The sequence below is a fragment of the Podarcis pityusensis genome (assembly GCF_964106645.2).
Source record: "Podarcis pityusensis genome assembly, chromosome: 3".
NCBI lineage: Eukaryota > Metazoa > Chordata > Lepidosauria > Squamata > Lacertidae > Podarcis > Podarcis pityusensis.
In genome coordinates, this window is record NC_138026.1 from 82,586,204 (window position 1) to 82,605,152 (window position 18,949).

An 18,949-nucleotide genomic window follows, 5' to 3' on the forward strand; every position below is an offset into this window, starting at 1 on the left:
ATCTGAGCTGAGCTTGAAAGAGTGAAATACAGAGAAGTGCCTCTGAGCATGCACAGAATGCCTTTGTTTCCCTACTTCAGGTATGGGGAATGTTTGTCTTTTCAGATGTTGCTGCAAGGACAGCCAATGGCTAGGGATGGTGGGAGCAACATCTGGAGGGTCAACAATTCCCCACACCTGCCATACTTTGTCATGGTAGCTTTCTACATTTGTTGTTACTGTGAAGACCAATCAAACATTCAGGAGCCTCATGCACTGCCTGGTAAGCTTCTATCAGGAGTTACGCCTTTGCCAGTTGCTGTGAGAATTAAATGCACCTGCGATTCTACATCCAGCCCATACATTTAAAGCACATGGCTCCCTCAAAGAATCCTGGAAACTATGGTTTACACCTCACCACACTACATTTCCCAGCACCCTTAACAAACTGCAATTCCCAGGATTCTTTGGGGGAGCCATGTGCTTTAAATGTCTGGTGTGCACGTAGACAGTTGTGAGATGTGGGACTAGGATCGCTGTCTTTGAGGACAGATGTTTTGTTGAAATAAGTACCGTATTTTTTGCTCTATAAGACTCACTTTTTCCCTCCTAAAAAGTAAGGGGAAATGTGTGTGTGTGTTATGGAGTGAATGCAGGCTGCGCAGCTATCCCAGAAGCCAGAACAGCAAGAGGGATTGCTGCTTTCACTGCGCAGCAATCCCTCTTGCTGTTCTGGCTTCTTAGATTCAGAATATTTTTTTTCTTGTTTTCCTCCTCCAAAAACTAGGTGCGTCTTGTGGTCTGGTGCGTCTTATAGAGAGAAAAATACGGTAAATGTTAAGTATTATACAGTAAGTGCTTATAAAGCATGTTGCAGAGAGTACATCAGTCATCTTTGCAACATTGCTGCCAGTTGAGTCAGTGTTATTGGCATAGACTGCGTATACCAAAATGGGACAGTGGGTTTTGGCTCCACAAAACAGTGGTACCTCGGGTTACATACGCTTCAGGTAACATACGCTTCAGGTTACAGACTCCGCTAACCCAGAAATAGTGTTTCAGGTTAAGAACTTTGCTTCAGGATGAGAACAGAAATCGTGCTTTGGCGGCGCGGCAGCAGCAGGAGGCCCCATTAGCTAAAGTGTGTGAGGAGAATCAGAACTTACAGGGTTAAACAGTTCTGTGTGACGTCTCACATTCTGAGGCGTGGTTTGGTTCACATACGGGAATCTTTCTTTGTGTGTGAGTTTCCTTTTCGTTTTTGGCTGAGAGGCGAGAAGGATGTCTGCTCTCTCGCCGGGACTGATTTATGATGTTTTTCTTCACATTAAAGGCTGTTAGAGATTAGCAAGAAGCCTGCGTTCAGTCTGATTTATTATCCACACACAAGGCAACACTTTCTACCACTGCTAAGAACTCTGCTAAGAGCTTCAATAAGAGCTCAAGTTTTTTCTATCAGCACAGGCGTCCCTCGGCACAGGGGAAGAGTGCCGGGCGCCATCTTATCTCACAGGTTATGGGAGCTAGCCAAGCTTTGGACGCTGTTGCCACGTTGTGCCTGTGTGTGTGGGAGCCAGCTGGAGCTCCTGCCTAACGTTTGAGGCAGGGAAGCTTGCTGGGGAGGATCTCATCTTCAGGACCGGGTGCCAAGAGGAGCTGCTGTTACGTGAGTAAGCTTAGCCCCGGGGGAGAAAATGGCAGATGGACAGGAGTCATTCTCAGTCCCCTTTGAAAAGTTAAATGGGAGCAACTGGGAAGAGTGGTCAAGGAAACTGAAGGCCTGGCTGGTAGCCAAGGGTCTGTGGGAGGCAACCCAAGGGCCCCCACAGCAAGCTCCAGCCGGAGCTGCAGCAGCGGTTGTTGCAGCTGCCCAAGCCTCACAGAGGAAAGACCAGAAAGCCCTAGGAGCTATAGTGCTCAGTTTGGAGGGCTCACAGCTACCTTTGGTGGAGGGTCTTGAGACTGCCCAGGAGGCCTACCAGGCACTAGAGAGAGTGCACCACAGGACCACAGCTGGGGCAAAGATCCACACCACCAGAAGCTTGTTTGAGCTGAAGCTGCGTCCTGGTGATAGCATCAGACAGCATGTGACTAAGATGCTCTCTGTTTTCAACAAGCTGAGACTGTTGCAAGTCAACTTTACTGAGGAACTGAAAGTTTATATTTTGCTCAGCTTTTTGGACAAAAGTTATGACAATTTGTGTCTAACTTTGGAATCGATGAATCCAGCGGATCTTACGCTGCAGTATGTGACTGGTCGTTTGTGTGACGAGGAGGAACGCCGTCTCAGAGAGGGCCGAGCTGGCTCAGGGTGCCCTGCCGGTAACAGAGGGGGGGCCAAGCCAGAAGGCACAGTTCAGGCTTTTTCCACTCGTCATTGTTTTGTCTGCGGGTCTCTTGACCATCTGCGTCGGTCCTGTCCGAGGAGAGCCAGAGAGGCCGGGCAGGATGTCTCCAAGGTCGCTTCCCATGGCAGTCAGCCAAGTCCTCGTGGCAGCCAGCCAGGTTTCCATGGCAGCCAGTCTAGGAGAGGAGGCCAGCGTGGGAATGCGAAGGGAGGACGTGACAGAGGAAGTGAGAAGGACGGTTCTTCTTATCGCCTAGCTGCCTCTATGGCAACCTAAGGGACAACTCCAGTGAGGGCAGCATGCTGCGTTGGGTCATCGACTCAGGAGCCAGCCATCACCTGATGAAATGTGGAACTGCAGGGCTGTTTCAACTGGGAAAACAGTCACTCTTGCTGATGGCTCACAGAGACAATTAACCATTGTTGGCAATGTGTTTGTTTCTTTTTTACAGGCAGAGCTACGTTGTGCCAGGAATGAAGTGTTGTCTTTTATCTGTATCTGCTCTTGTAAAGGAGGGTTATAAGGTTTGCTTTGAAAATGATGTCTGTTCTATTTCCAGGGGTGGGAAACAACTGGTCAATGTTGCATGTCAGAACAACCTCTTTGTTCTGGAGACACCTCTGGAGGGTAAGGGGGACGCTGAGACAGCACAGGCGCAGTGTGCTAACGTTCCCACACATGATTCGTGTGCTCACTTGTGGCACAGGAGAATGTCGCATAGCTGTTGGAAATATATCCAGAAGTTGCCGGAATGCACTGAGGGTCGCAAGATGAAAGCATGTGATACATTTTTGGATTGTAGGGCATGCAAAAGAGCAAAGATAAAAAGGTGCAGTTATCCCAGATCGGAGAGGGTAACCACAAGGCCTTTTGAGCTTGTGCATACAGACCTTTGTGGACCCATGCCAGTGCCGAGTCTGGGCGGAGCCAGGTATGCGCTCACGCTGACAGATGATTTTTCGAGGAACAGCTGGGTCTTCTCGCTTAAACGGAAAAGCGAGGCAGCGCAACTGATCAAAGACTGGGTTGCGGCGGTGGAACTACAGTTTTCCACCAAGGTGCAGAGCTTTCAGAGTGACCGAGGTGGAGAGTTCACCGGGTCTGCTCTGCAGAGTTTCTTCCGCCAGAAGGGGATAAGTCACAGGTTGACGGTTGCTTTTTCTCCTCAGGAGAATGGTGTAGCAGAGCACAGGAACAAAACGCTAGCTGAGGCAGCTGACGCTCTACTGTTTGATTCTGGTTTGCCTCAGAGCTTTTGGGGCGAAGCTTGGAAAGCTGCTAGCTTCACTTTGAACAGGTCCTATAGCTCTGTTGTAGGAGACGTGCCCTATTTTCTGCTGCACCGGAAGAAGCCCAAGGTGCATTTCTTCCGTGTGTTTGGTTGCGAAGCTTGGGTGCTTGTGCCAAAGGCTCAACGCAAGAAAGGTGACCCGAGGTCCCGGAAAATGATCTTTTGTGGGTACGAGCCTGGGACAAAAGGGTGGAGGTTTGCCTATCCAGAAGGCGATCAGTCCAGGATTCTAGTCAGCAGGAGTGCTGAGTTCTGTGAGCAGAGTGGGTGGTCAAGGATCCATGCGAATCCTGACGTTCTCTCAGAGTGTCTGTCTGATTCTGCTGAGGAGGGAGAGTTAGAAGCTGAACCTGTTGATGAGGACCAGGTCTCTGATCAGGGTCAAGAACAGGGAGGGGCATCTCCACAGGTTGTTAAAAGAGAGCCCAAGAGTGAGCCTTCGTCTCCTGTTAGTCAAGTGCAGAAGGCCAGAAGACGCAGTAAGTCAGAGGGGGAGTCTTCTGATAACAAGGACACACTTGCTGGCCCCAGTGGGTCAGAGGGAGCACCTGAGACAGTGCTCAGACGTGCCGCACGCACTACAAAGGGGGTACCACCTGAGAGGTTTGAGGTCACCAGCGTGTGGGTTGGTTTAGCGCAGTGCGAACCTGAGAGTTTTGAGGAGGTTCAACAGTTGCCTGAAGCGGAAACCAGGAAGTGGTAAGAGGCAATGGGAAAGGAGTTGAACTCAATGAGGTCCTTAGGTGTGTTCTCCACCACGAAGCTGCCAGAGGGCAAGCAGGCCGTGAGCTGTCATTGGGTTTACAGGATTAAGCCCACAGCGTCTGGAGAACCACAATACAAGGCGAGGCTTGTAGCCAGAGGGTTCATGCAGAGAAGGGGGCTGCATTACACCGAGGTGTATGCTCCTACGTCCCGGAGTGAGACTCTGCGCGTGCTTTTAGCAGTAGCTGCTCAAAGAGGGCACCAAGTGCACCACTTTGATGTGGATGTGGCTTATTTGAACTCGGATCTGAAGGAGGATCTGTACATGTTACCTCCTCCAGGGTTTGAGGGCAATGAGCCAGGTGTTGTGTGGAAGCTGGACAAGTCAATTTATGGTTTGAAACAGTCAGCCAGAAATTGGAACATGTGCCTGAATGAAGCTCTGGAAAGTTTGGGTTTCCAGAAGAGTCTTGCAGACAGTTGCCTGTACCTGAAGGGGTCAGGAGAGACACAGGAAGCGATTCTGGTGTTTGTAGATGATATTCTGTACATGGCACAGACAGGTAGACAGGTGCAAGGTTTTGCCAAAGAGCTTGGTAAGAAGTTTAAGCTCAAAAACCTTGGTCCCGTTTAGGTTTATCTAGGCGTTAGGATAGACAGGTCTGAGAACGGGAGTTTCTTGCTCAGTCAGAAAGGCAAGATTGAGCAGTTGCTTGAGAAGTTCCGGATGTCTGACTGTGCAGGGGTCAGAACGCCCATGGAGACCAACTTCGTGAAAGACAGTCAGCTTGGGGAGCGTTCTGAGTTCCAAAACCCTGAGGTGTTTCAGTCAGCGCTAGGGAGTCTGTTGTATCTCTCTCAGTGGAGCAGACCAGACATAGCGTTTGCTGTGAATCTGCTCATCAGGGAGGCTACAAAGCCCAGTGTGAATGCCTGGCAAGGCATCAAGAGAGTGTTGAGGTATTTGCAGGATACCAAAGAGTTTTGCCTCACGTTGTCAGCTGAAGGTGATGCACGGCTTACGTGCTGGAGTGACAGCGATTGGGCATCTCTTGGGGACAGGAAGTCTGTGTCTGGGCTGGTGGTAAAGTTCGGGGAATCCCTGGTTGGGTGGAAGTCCCGGAAGCAAAGTCTTATTGCACTTTCTTCCACTGAGGCTGAGTTCAGTGCGTTGTCGGATTTGTGCAGGGAGTTGGACTTCTACCGGTGCTTGATCCAAGAGATCTGTGGGGATTGTTGCTTGCCCATAACTGTTTGGGGAGACAATCAACCTTGTCTTAGGTTGGCAGAATCTGGACAGTTCAAGTCCAGAACCAAGCGTTTGGACATACGTTTCCAGAATGTATGTCAGAGTGTCCAAGCAGGTTGGATACGGCTCAAGTATTGTTCGAGCCGGCAGAACCTAGCTGATGGGTTTACCAAACCCTTGACCTTCCAGCGACATGGGGAGTTCTGTGAAGGGTTGTGTTTGGGATGAGTTATACTCACAGTTTCCCTCAGGATGCGAGACGAGAGGGGGGTTGAGGAGAATCAGAACTTACAGGGTTAAACAGTTCTGTGTGACTTCTCACATTCTGAGGCGTGGTTTGGTTCACATATGGGAATCTTTCTTTGTATGTGAGTTTCCTTTTCGTTTTTGGCTGAGAGGCGAGAAGGATGTCTGCTCTCTCGCCGGGACTGATTTATGATGTTTTTCTTCACATTAAAGGCTGTTAGAGATTAGCAAGAAGCCTGCGTTCAGTCTGATTTATTATCCACACACAAGGCAACACTTTCTACCACTGCTAAGAGCTTCAATAAGAGCTCAAGTTTTTTCTATCGGCACAGGCGTCCCTCGGCACAGGGGAAGAGTGCTGGGCGCCATCTTATCTCACAAAAGTGGTGCTTCAGGTTAAGAACAGTTTCAGGTTAAGAACGGACCTCTGGAACGAATTAAGTACTTAACCACTGTATGATTGAGAATGTAAAACAAGTACAGCATATGTTTTGAAGTAGGACAAAGCCATTAAAGAAGAGATCACCACCCCAGAAATACTTCATAACACATATGTGTTGATCTCCATGCTGTCGCCATTTAGTATGTTAGGAATTTGAGTACATGATTTTAAAGCAAGAAAGACTGAGAACATTTTATTTATTTTCTGTTCATAAATGTCTCCAGCACTTAAACATTATTTTATTCTTAATCAAAAGGCTTCAGATAATAGCCTCCACATCCAAGGTTTAAAATTTACAATATTGGTCATATTTTAGCTTTGCACCCAGTTTAGTTCCTGCTAAGCACTCTTCAAATTTTGCATCCATTTCCCGGCTCTGAGCCTCAGTGAACAAAGTCTTCCAATCACCCACAGCACCTATTAAGAAACAATGAAAAATGAATCTCACTCTTTATGCCTTCCTATATAGAGGTTTACAGATCAGATTTATGATTTTGGAATGTTGAAGCAGATGGCTGTATTGTCATACTTCTCATTCTGCAACACTATGCACCCTTTCTTGGGAGTAACCAAGGAAGGGAATTACTAGGTTGCATCAGAATGAGCTGTTTGGAGATGTGAAGAGTGACAGAATCATTTGAGGGGTATATATGTGCATGTGCGTGCAGCTGCAAGGTTTTCTTTTTAAATATTTCTGTTTCTTTAACATCAGTAGCAGCAGCAGCAGCATTATTGAAACACAGCTTTTCCTCCCAAGACAAGCCTAAGAGATTTTTGAGAATTAAAAGAAGCACACACACACAAGCATCCTAAAATATATTATCTTAGCATGATGGCTGACATGTTTTCAAGGCAAAATTTTAAAAATATCATTTTAACTTCCTTGTTATGCACCGGCTACTCTTCTAGTAGCTATATAAGAGAATTTATCATAATTATAATTTCAGTATATTGTAAACTTGTAGAACTCTCAAACCATCTCGCCTGCTGCAGATGTCTCCTATCTTTGCAACAGGTTAAAAAAACCTATTCTTTTTTTTTTTGAAGGGGGGGCAGGTAGTCTGACACTAATCATGAAAAATGCAAACACGAGAAAGAGTAGAGAAGCTTGCCTTGATCTGTGGAAATATTATGTTGTCTGAAACCAATGGAAAAACAAAAACAAAATTGGAAGCTTATCCCTGTCAAAATGGTTCTGGTTAAAGAAACGTGATGTGGTAGTATTGTAAATAATAGTGTTGTTTAAATTACACATATAGTATAAAGTAATTTATACTGTGGCTAATTGGTTTACACTTAGAGCACTTAGGCATTATTTCTATCCCAACCTACTTGCAAATAAGCCCCACTGAATTCCAACTATCCCACTGTGCAGTCCTATGCTTGTCCACTTAGAAACTTTCAAGTTCAATAGGACCACCAACTCCCAGATCACTTAGACCACTATTCAGAGTTTAACTGTCTTGTTTGATTATTGACATAATAAAACATGAGCTGCCCTGGGCTCATGGTTTTTATGCCTCTTACTCTACATCAGGCTTCCTCAACCTCGGCCCTCTGGATGTTTTTGGCCTACAACTGCCATAATCCCTAGCTAGCAGGACCAGTGGTCAGGGATGATGGGAACTGTAGTCTCAAAACATCTGGAGGGCTGAGGTTGAGGAAGCCTGCTCTACATAGTTGGATATCATTGGTAGGAGAGAATACAGAAAACTGTGATGTCACAGCACAAGTAGCTTCTACTTTTGCAGACTAATTTGCCTATTTAAAGTATGACATGTGTAAACTATTGTGGACCATAAGACGTCCTTGTTCTAATGATAGCAAGAAAATGAGAATGGCCTTACAGAGGCTTTATAAGGGTTCTTAGTTCTTTTGAACGTTGGTTCTATATGTGGGATGGGAGAGAGAAAGAAGGAAATGGGTCAAAACTATTTTCTAGGCATTGACCTGGGTTTGTTTTTTTCCATAAATGGCACCACTAGAGGGTGCTTGTGTTACTGGAAGAAACAGAATTCATTGCAAACTAGTGGCATAAAGTCAATATTGCAGTACCTTTTCTGAAAAGGACAGGAGCAAACCGACCATGTGTTTCTTCAGATTTACTGCTCATTGCTTGGAAGGTAGAGTTCTCTGCAACAGATTTAATCATTTCATCAGACAGAGGTAGTTCATAAAAGTCAGCTATTCGCTTCACTCCTTCGTGAAGATTCTGGAAAATAACAATAAAGTTAGTTATGACTTCATAAATATAATTGCTACTAAGGTAGATTTCTAAGTTAGAATCAGCCCTAAGATTCAAGAATGGGGCAGGCTAAACATCTGAATAAATATATTCATAAATGTAAGGTATGTGCTTTACTGCCCTAAAAAGGTGCATCTGATATTAGCAAAATAAGTGCAGCGTGAAAGGAAGCACAGAAACATTGTCACAGCAAAGGTGCATCATTTATAACTTTCTATTTGTTTCTGTAACTTATATTCCTTGAAAAGCATTCCCCCAACAAATATCTGCTATCCATTTTTTTTTTCCATTTCCAGTGTGCCATGTTCAATCATCTATATTCCTTTTAACTCAGAAATGTTTGAGATGATTAAAAGTTTGGAACACTACTTCTGATAAACTTAGTTAACCTGTGAACGAGCACACCCAGAAAGATTACACCACAATACTTAATCAGACTGGCATATTGGTGTGCTTAGTATTTCATGAACTGCAGGATCGCCATTTATTTTTTAATTTTAAAACATTTAAAATATCCAAACCTGCTAAAGGGAAAAAACAAAACACACACAAAATACTCATGCTCTTAACAAAAATACTTGTGGCAGAAGAAAAGTCAAAATATAAAACTGGCAGAAACACAGCAGAAAGTACTTGGCAGCATGATGAGAAAGAACTTCCAAACCTCAGTCAAAAATGAATGCATTTCTAATAATTATTAACTACAGGTTTATTAAGGAAAAGAAAACCAAAGGCAATGGGGGGGGTAAGGGAGCAGAAACAGAAAAGCAAAACAATGCCCCTCCCTTTACCAATTCAGCAACCATCAATACACCTGTCTGAATTTCCACATACAGCTTGATTAGGCCATCTAAGGAAAATGAATGCACAACAGAATCATTATCTCAATTTCAAAGAATGCTCACTTCTTTCAGCTCTTCAAATGTGATGATCATGACATTTTCATCATCCATATGTTTGTCCCAAGCAAGAGCATGGTCAAAGTAGGACTGCCAACAAACTGAAATGAAATGCAAACAGCATATTTCAAATCCCGGGTGTGGAGTGGGGTATACAAAACTTGTTTGCCTTTCATCTGAACAGAAGTTCTACACAAATACTTTGTGGGAAGTTTCAGAAATACAGAAAGTGAGAACTTCTAACCTACCTTCGCCACTCATGAACTTTTGAAAAAAATCATCCCAGGAGCTGACATTTGGAAGAAAGGGGTTTTTGTTGTAAAAATGGTAATAGGATACAGCGGCATCTTTGGGGTTTCGAAATACTACCAACATCTATTTAAAAAGAAAGAAAGAGATATTAGATTTTGTTGGAACCTCCCCTGTGCAAACATCTCTAACTTTCTGGAGCTGACACATCAAAGAGGCCATTGGCCCCTACCTAAGGCAGAGCTTTTAAGCTCCGTGCCTTGCTCTGGAAGGGAGCCTCTCAGACAAGCTCTATGTGGCTTCCACAGTTTTTCCCAGGAGCCTCCCATAGCCCATATGCGAGACCTTCCCAGAGCCCAATAAGAAAGGCTGAGAGCTTAAAATCTCTTTCTGTGACAGGAAAAGTGCTTTGGAGCTCTCTCCCTTGTGTGCATTTAATTTGTTTCATTGCATGATGGCCAGCCACCATACAAGTAAATCTGTTATTGCACAAGTTAAATGCAGACAAGTTGCAAGTCAACAGTATTTATATAGAGTAAGCCTGCAACTTGAGCTCATTTAGCTTTACGCAAGTGGGAAAATATTTTTTTAAAAAATTAAAAGGGGGCGCAGGGTTCTGGGGGAAATGACTTCGACAGTCCCAACTACTATTGAACCCAATGTGTTTTGAGTATATGCAATTTTGGCATTAGGTGCAATCCCCAGAACATAGGTTGCGGACATAGTGTACTGAAAGTAACATATCAGTGCAAACTGAAATGGAAATGCTGAAAAAGCTGGTGTCTTAAAATGTTCTCTGTTCTTGCCCATCTCGCTTAAACTGGTTGTGGGGAGAGACTTGTTTTTCTGGGACATAACAGACTGCCACAACAAAAGGCAGGAAGTTTAGCAGAGTAGATATTGCTTCCAATAACACTTTGCCTTGGAGAGACTTGGGGGATGGCTTTTGCTTTATAGTTCCCTCTTTGGAATTTCCCTCAGGTAAACCTGAGTATCTAATTCTGAGGAAGAAGACGGAGGAAGGAGACTGTCTACATTATTCTATGGTTTGGCTCATGAAACAGAACAGGCATAGGCAAACTCAGCCGTCCAAATGTTTTGGGACTACAACTCCCAACATCCATAGCTAACAGGACCAGACATCGGGGTTGATGGGAATTGTAGTCTCAAAACATATGGAGGGACGAGTTTGCCTATGCCTGAAACAGAACTGTGACAGACCCGCATGTGAAGAGAACAGTTTCAGAGGTCCCTTACCTCACACAGAGATTACAGATAAAGCAGCACCTTTGCCTCCAGCTATGCAAAGAATGCAGTGGGTCCAGATTTAGTTGTACCTAAGTCCTATTGAAATCAATGGGTTTAGTCATGAGTAACTAAGCCAAAGCAGGAGAGAGCAATCCAAACCAGCCAGGAGATCCGCGCAGAGGAACAACTCTGCTCAGTCCTCACACAAATCCTCAACCCAGTCCGAGGGAGGGTTGGAATGCTCTGTTAGCCTGGATTTAGGCCAACGGATGTAGAATTTGCTTTGACAATAAGACAAGAGCTGTCAAATTAAGATACCTATATTAAGTACTCAGTATTGTGATTAAATGCTGTTAGAGTATTAGGCAATCATAATAGTAGTGAAGCTAGTCACTTACCTTCACCTTATTCTCAAAAAAAGATTTGGGAATATTATCATAATGAAAATGTGTAGAAAAAATACGTGGAGAAGGCTGTTTGTCCATGTCCTAGAATAAGAATTAGAGGAATGTTAACTTTGTTGTTGTTTCAGGATCTAGAGGGGTTGTTTTTCCCCTTCTTTTTATTGAGCTTTATTAAGGGGGGGGGTTTTGATTTACATATTGACAGAAGAAGAATAACAAACTATACAAAGAGGTTTGGAGTACATGACCATTTGGGTCTCTTCAAGTTGTACAATTCTTTGATTCCAGGTATTAACTTGTCTCCCTCGCCCCTTTACCCTACCTGAACTTTTGTGGGCAGTCCAAATTCAAGCATTTGTAGGTTTTCTAGTGGTGGTAAGTCCTTGTAACTTGGGATTGCGGCTACCATGTCATTTACCATTTGGAGCACCCAGTTAGTACCTGCAACATAAAAGCAAATGAGACATATATGAATCACAAGAGCATAAGCTGCACAACCAAATGCACAGTCATGTTCATATATGGCAGTTGGCTTAAATCGTAGGTCTTCAACCAGTGGGTTGGGACCTGCAGGTGGGTCACAAGGTGATGACACGATAGTCACAACAAAGCTGTCGCCATCATGCAAGCTGTGAACAAACTGCAGAAAGAGAACTTCCCTTTAGCCAAGGACTTATGAGGTACACATCTCCTCTCCACATAAAAGAGGGCCTTGAGTCGCTGCTCATGGCTGTTGTGGGGTGCTCAGGGACCCCAAGATGTATTCACCTGGGACCCATTCCAGTTCATTTTGGGTATCAAATAAACATTGGTTTCCTTGTTCAAACTTTAATAGACGGCACTTCCACACAACAGCTTATTATTCATTGTGGAGTCAGCTGCTCAGGTTTGCAGGTTTTGCATACAAAACCCCCATTTACCATTTATGAAAAGCTCAACAAAACAGGGAAACTGTAAATCCAGATTACATGGGGGAAATAAACATACGGATCATATGTGGTCAGATATCAGTTGGTAACCAAATCCATTCCCCTTTAATTCCATTAAAAGCTGGATACTCACCACATTTTGGATAAGCAACAATCAGCCTATCGTCCTTCCTAGCTTCCATGGCTTCCAATGCTTCAAAGGTCTCAGGACTACAAAGTTTTGGATACAGCACTCCTCTGTAAGTAAACAGCAGCTCCTCATTCTCCTCCACTTTAAGCGTAGCATAAAGATTCTCTATTATTTTCACAAGACTTGTCTTTTTCTGGGCCATCTTGTTGATCTGCCTCAGTCTTGTCACAACCCCTTTTAAAAGGCAGATTTGCTTCTGCGTGATCAGAAGTTGTATAATAAAAGTATATAGCAGAAGAGGAAGCAATTCTGAATCACAAACACTCGCACGCTATGCTCTCATTGACCTCTGAGAGTTTGCAAACTTCGTTCTCATTTGCCGCTGACTTGGAACAGCCCCATTTTCTGGCTGTGTAAATTACACAATATTTGAGGGCTGGGCAGGGTGCTTTCTCAGAGGAAAAATCACTTCACATTGCAACACCAGAGGCTCTGTAGGGGAAGAAAAGCAGACTGAAACCATTCTGACAGGTTAAGTAGCTAATGGTATTAGAGTGCATCCTTTTTTCTTTTAGGATTCTTTGGGAACCCTGTGACACAAACTTTCACCATAAACATGGTGAAAAACACAAAGCAAAATGCATTCTTTCATGGCACAGTCCTAGGCACATAAACTTGGAACTAAACTTGGGCAAGTCAGAGAACTTAAATTCTTATTTGCAAAAATGTGTTTGGCAGTTCTGCAGCCACTTTCCCACTTTCAAAGATGATGGAACTAAAAAGGCCCAGATTTGAGGGGCATTCAAGGAGAGGAGGGAGAGAAAGCTGCATTTGTGCTTATGCGAGTTCTTCTGTGGGTGCAATTATTTGGTCTGAAGCAGCTCGCTACGGGTTGATAGTTTGTTTCCAATTGCAATCAGACCCAGTTGTTTCCCCCTTTCTCTTTTTTGCCAAAGAGGGTAAATTAGATGTGGCTGCTTTATTTTACTTTCTAGATAGGATAAAACTAAATGTTTGTTCAGACATTTGGGATTTCTTAATACAAAATATCGAAACCCCTGTCTCTCAGAACTTTGGTAGGTACACATTAAAAAGTCCATCTTTCACAATTAAAACATTAACCGTGCTCCCTACATATATATGACTCCCAGAAGTAAGCCCTATTGTGCTCAGTGTGACTTACTCCCAGGTAAAGGAGTGCCTGAGAGTAAGACATATACACTAAGTATGACCTACCGGTACTTATGGGTTGCCATGTACATTTACAAACTTTTATTACGGTAACAAGTCTGCATACTTTGCAGTGTTAAATAGTATTTGCAAAAGGAGAAGTCTGAAGGTAACTATATATCAAACTGGCGAGGGAGTAACAGCATCCAGTCGCTTAAAAAAACATGTTTGCTTTACAGCTGAAGTTCTCAGCATATCAAAAAGCTTTAATATAACAGGATTACCAAATAGCAGGTCACTAAGATATTCTCAAGGAAACCAAACCTCCTCTGAAACTGGCCACATTCTGCATTTTCATTCATCAGGTTAATCTTTCAAAGGTTTTGTTAAGTCCCCTTTTGGGACAAAGGAGTTGTGAAAGGGGGTGTTAGGTGGCCTATTCCAGCTAAACTTTAACCCATTCCCAACAGGGCAGTTGGTGGTCAACGTCCCTGTGGGAAGTGGATTGCTATATTTTAATATTGTGATTTTATACATGTATCTTTCTTACCTCTAAGACACCTTGTAAGGACTTGTATTCTGAAAGGTTGGGTCTGAATGTTTGTCCCATATTCTTGAATTAATACATTCTGGTTTGCAAATCAAATTGGTTGTATCTCATTGGCAACATGCTGAGAACAGCAAAATATGATGTTGCTGCTCCCGCCCCCCCCCCATAACCAATGAAGTTATATTTTTGTCTTCCGAGCAAAAGCTGAAAACTAGTTAATGATTACTTATACCTAAAGGCCATGTCATAGAGCAAAATTATCCCGTAGCCATTTTCTACTCACCGTTATTACATTTATAACCTGGCAGAAGCATTTCTCAGACAACCCAGCTGATTTCCTCTTCACACATATTCTTCATAATACAGTAGTAATAATAATAATAATAATAATAATAATAATAATAATAATTTATACCCTGCCCATTTGGCTGGGTTTTCCCAGACACCTGGGTGGCTCGCAATAGAATATTAAAAACACAATTAAAAACACACTTTATCTGGTGAGACATTCTGCTATGCTAGCCAATATGTCAGACTGGCCTGCATATAACTGTAACTCTTCTCATGCTTTTATATCTGAAGAGTCTACACACAATAAATTCAATGTCGCACTCTTTAGATTGTTCCATCAGCACAAGCATTTTAGTTTGCCAGACAGAACAATCCCTCCTCTCCTTCACCTGATTCTCCCCCCCCCCAACAAATTTTGGAAAGGGCATGGGGGTGCGCGGGGGAAGGAGACAGAGGAAAGCCTTGCTTTGCAGGCAGAAGTCATTGCACACAGCTTCCACTGGTGGGACTTTTTAGGTGAATATCATCCAACAAAAGAAACTGGTTCCATCCTTGGAGCTTCTGGCCTGGTCTTGTCACCGCCCAGCTTGGTCGCTAGCAGAGCCCCCACCCTCGGTTGTTTTTATAACTGCGCCTCAAAATGGGTTCTGGTTCAGAGGCATCGGGGGGGGGGGCATACCAGACTGAATCATTGGTCATCTAACTTTATCTGACTCCCTTTAATAAAGTGTTATTTTGCAACGGTTATGGTAATGTCTTAATTTTATTATGTTGCTTTGAATGCATGCTTTATAACTTGACTTTCCTCTGCAATGTTTTATTTTGCATTGCTTTTTTGATGGTTTGATGTAGGCTGTAAACCTCTTGGAGGTTTTCTTCTTCTTTAAATTATAAAGCGGCATAGAAATGAATGGAGGGGTGAATGTTTTCCAGAACTGGCTTGAGTAATGGAATTATGGATCTTAGCTGTCTTCCATCTTAGCAGCATGCCCAGGGGCGAACAAAGGCATCGTGACACCCAGGGTGGCAAATCACTACGTACAGCGCATGTTACATACAGCACATGCGTGCGATGCTGCACATGCGCTGTACAAAGCGGTTTGCCGCCGGTACTGGGATCCTCTGCTCGCAGCTGCAGCCACGAACAGAGGATCCTCCACATGTGGCTGTGGCTGCGCGATGGCAAGCCCCCGCAGGGTTCCTATAATAATAATAATAAATTTTATTTATATCCCGCCCTCCCCAGCCGAAGCCAGACTCAGGGCAGCTAACAACAATAAAACAGTACAAAAGTACAGCATAAACAACAGTCTAAAATCATTTGTTATAAAATTAATTAACACCCCCTCCTACTTGACACCCCCCCCAGACATGGCACCTGGGGCACGTGGCCCCCCCCCATTGCGACGCCACTGAGCACCCCTAGAGTGTTAGGTGGCTTAATCTGCCATTACTTCAGGTGTGGGGAATGTTTGTCTTTTCAGATGTTGCTGCAAGGACAGCCAATGGCTAGGGATGGTGGGAGCAACATCTGGAGGGTCAACGATTCCCCACACCTGCCATACTTTGTCATGGTAGCTTTCTACATTTGTTGTTACTGTGAAGACCATTCAAACATTCAGGAGCCTCATGCACTGCCTGGTAAGCTTCTATCAGGAGTTACGCCTTTGCCAGTTGCTGTGAGAATTAAATGCACCTGTGATTCTACATCCAGCCCATACATTTAAAGCACATGGTTTCCCCTCAAAGAATCCTGGGAATTGCAGTTTGTTAAGGGTGCTGGGAAATGTAGTGTGGTGAGGTGTAAACCATAGTTTCCAGGATTCTTTGGGGGAGCCATGTGCTTTAAATGTATGGTGTGCATGTAGACAGTTGTGAGCTGTGGGACTAGGATCACTGTCTTTGAGGACAGATGTTTTGTTGAAATTAGTAAATGTTAAGTATTATAGGTGCTTATAAAGCATGTTGCAGAGAGTACCTCCGTCATCTCTGCAACATTGCTGCAAGGTGAGTCAGTGTTATTGGCATAGACTGCGTATACCAAAATGGGATGGGGAGGGGGGTTGGCTCCATAATATGATTGAGAAGGAAAAACAAGTACAGCATATCTTCTGAAATAGGACATAACCATTAAAGAAGAGATCACCACCCCAGAAATATTTCATAGCAGATCTTCATGCTCTTCCCATTTAGTATGTTAAGAATTTGATTACATGATTTTAAAGCAAAAAAGACTATAAGTAAACAGAAGCTCCTCATTCTCCTCCACTTGAATCGTAGCTAAAAGATTCTCTAATTTTTCCACAAGTCTTGACTTTTTCTTGGCCATCTTGTTGGCTGCCTCAGTCTTGTCACAACCCCTTTTAAAAGGCAGATTTGCTTCTGTGTGACCAGAAGTTGCACAAGCTATATAGCAGAAGATGAAGCAATTCTGAATCACAAACACTTGCACGCTATGCTCTCATTTACCTCTGAGAGTTTGCAAACCCTGTTCTCATTTGCCTCTGACTTGGAAAATCCCCATTTTCTGGAAATGTAAATTACATAATATTTGCGGAGCTCAGCAGGGCGCTTTCTATGGGGGAAAATCGCCCCAAATATATTTCATAGCAGGTCTTCATGCTCTTCCCATTTAGTATGTTAAGGATTTGATTACAATATTTTTAAAGCAAAAAAGACTGAGAGCATTTTTAAAAAATTTCTGTGCATAGATGTATCTAGCACTTAAACATCATTTTATTCTTAATCGAAAGGCTTCAGATATTAACCTCCAAATCCAAATGTTTAAAATTTACAATATTGGTCATATTTTAGCTTTGCACCCAGTTTAGTTCCTGCTAAGCACTCTTCAAATTTTGAATCCATTTCCCGGCTCTGAGCTTCAGTAAACAAAGTCTTCCAGTCACCCACAGCACCTATAAAGAAACAATGAAAAATGAATCTCACTACAGTGATACCTCGGGTTACATACGCTTCAGGTTACAGACTCCACTAACCCAGAAATAGTACCTCGGGTTAAGAACTTTGCTCCAGGATGAGAACAGAAATCGTGCTCCGGTGGCGAGGCGGTAGCGGAAGGCCCCATTAGCTAAAGTGGTGCTTCAGGTTAAGAACAGTTTTAGGTTAAGAACAGGCCTCCGGAACGAATTAAGTACTTAACCCGAGGTACCACTGTACATATTTCTTCCTATATAGAGGTTCACAGATTAGATTTATGGTTTTGGAATGTTAAAGCAGAAGGGTGTACTGTCATGCTTCTCATCCTGCAACCCTATGCACCCATTCTTGGGAGTAAGCAAGGAAGAGCAATACTAGCATGCATCAGAATGGGCTGTTTGGGATGTGAAGAGTGAGTGGAGAGAAACATTTGAGGGGCATATGTGTGCATGTGCGTGCAGTTGCAAGGTTTTCTTTTTCAAATATTTCTGTTTCTTTTAACATCATCATCATCATCATCATCATTACAGTCGTACCTCGGTTCTCAAACACCCCAGAACTTGTATGTTTTGGCTCCTGGACGATCGAAAACCGGAAGTTAGTGCTCCAGTTTTCGAACATTCTTTGGGAATCCAACAGGGCTTCCGTGGCTTCTGATTGGCTGCAGGATCTTCCTGCAGCCAAATAGAAGCTGCGCTTTGGAAGTCGGATGTTTTGGAAGTCGAACAGACTTCCAGAATGGATTCTGTTTGACTTTTGAGATACAGCTGTATTATTATTAAACAAACACAGCTTTCCTCCCAAGAGAAGCCTAAAGGATTTTCGAGAATTAAAAGAAGCACACACACACACACACACACACACACCATAAAATATATTATCTTAGCATGATGGCTGAAATGTTAAAAGGCAAAATTTTAAAAATATCATTCTAACTTCCTTGTAACGCACTGGCTACTCTTCTAGTACCTATATAAGAGAATTTAACATAATTATAATTTCAGTATATTGTAAACTTGTAGAACTCTCAAACCATCTCACCTGCTGCAGATGTCTCTTATCTTTGCAGCAGGAAAAAAAAAACCTATTCTTTTTTTTGAGGGGGGGGGAGTTTGACACCAATCAAGAAGAATGCAAACACAAGAAATAGTAGAGAAGCTTGCCTTGATCTGTGGAAATATTCTGTTGTCTGAAACCATTGAAAAAGACAAACAAAACTGGAAGCTTATCCCTGTCAAAATGGTTCTGGTTAAAGAAACGTGATGTGGTAGTATTGTAAATAATAGTGTTGTTTAAATTACACAGTGAAGCAATTTATTTGTTGTTGTTGTTGTTTAGTCGTTTAGTCGTGTCCGACTCTTCATTACCCCATGGACCAGAGCAGGCCAGGCACTTCTGTCTTCCACTGCCTCCCGCAGTTTGGTCAAACTCTTGTTAGTAGTTTCAAGAACACTGTCCAACCATCTCGTCCTCTGTCGTCCCCTTCTCCTTGTGCCCTTCATCTTTCCCAACATCAGGGTCTTTTCCAGGGAGTCTTCTCAATCCTTCTCAATGCAATCCTGGGCTGCATCAATAGGAGTATAGCATCTAGATCAAGGGAAGTAATAGTGCCACTGTATTCTGCTCTGGTCAGACCT

General features: G+C 43.5%; 1 protein-coding gene across 1 annotated transcript in view; it reads right to left on the bottom strand.

The window, feature by feature from the left end:
• The window catches only part of LOC308473041 (uncharacterized protein), a 68,958-nt gene that overhangs the window by 21,599 nt on the left and 28,410 nt on the right, over positions 1-18,949 (bottom strand). Inside the window, exons 7-14 of the mRNA XM_080998289.1 lie at positions 17,163-17,290; positions 12,368-12,695; positions 11,628-11,746; positions 11,300-11,389; positions 9,653-9,779; positions 9,411-9,505; positions 8,316-8,472; positions 6,550-6,677 (exon numbers count right to left, since the gene is read on the bottom strand). Of these exons, the coding sequence (XP_080854415.1) occupies positions 6,550-6,677; positions 8,316-8,472; positions 9,411-9,505; positions 9,653-9,779; positions 11,300-11,389; positions 11,628-11,746; positions 12,368-12,695; positions 17,163-17,290 (1,172 nt within the window). The remainder of the gene's footprint in view (positions 1-6,549; positions 6,678-8,315; positions 8,473-9,410; positions 9,506-9,652; positions 9,780-11,299; positions 11,390-11,627; positions 11,747-12,367; positions 12,696-17,162; positions 17,291-18,949) is intronic.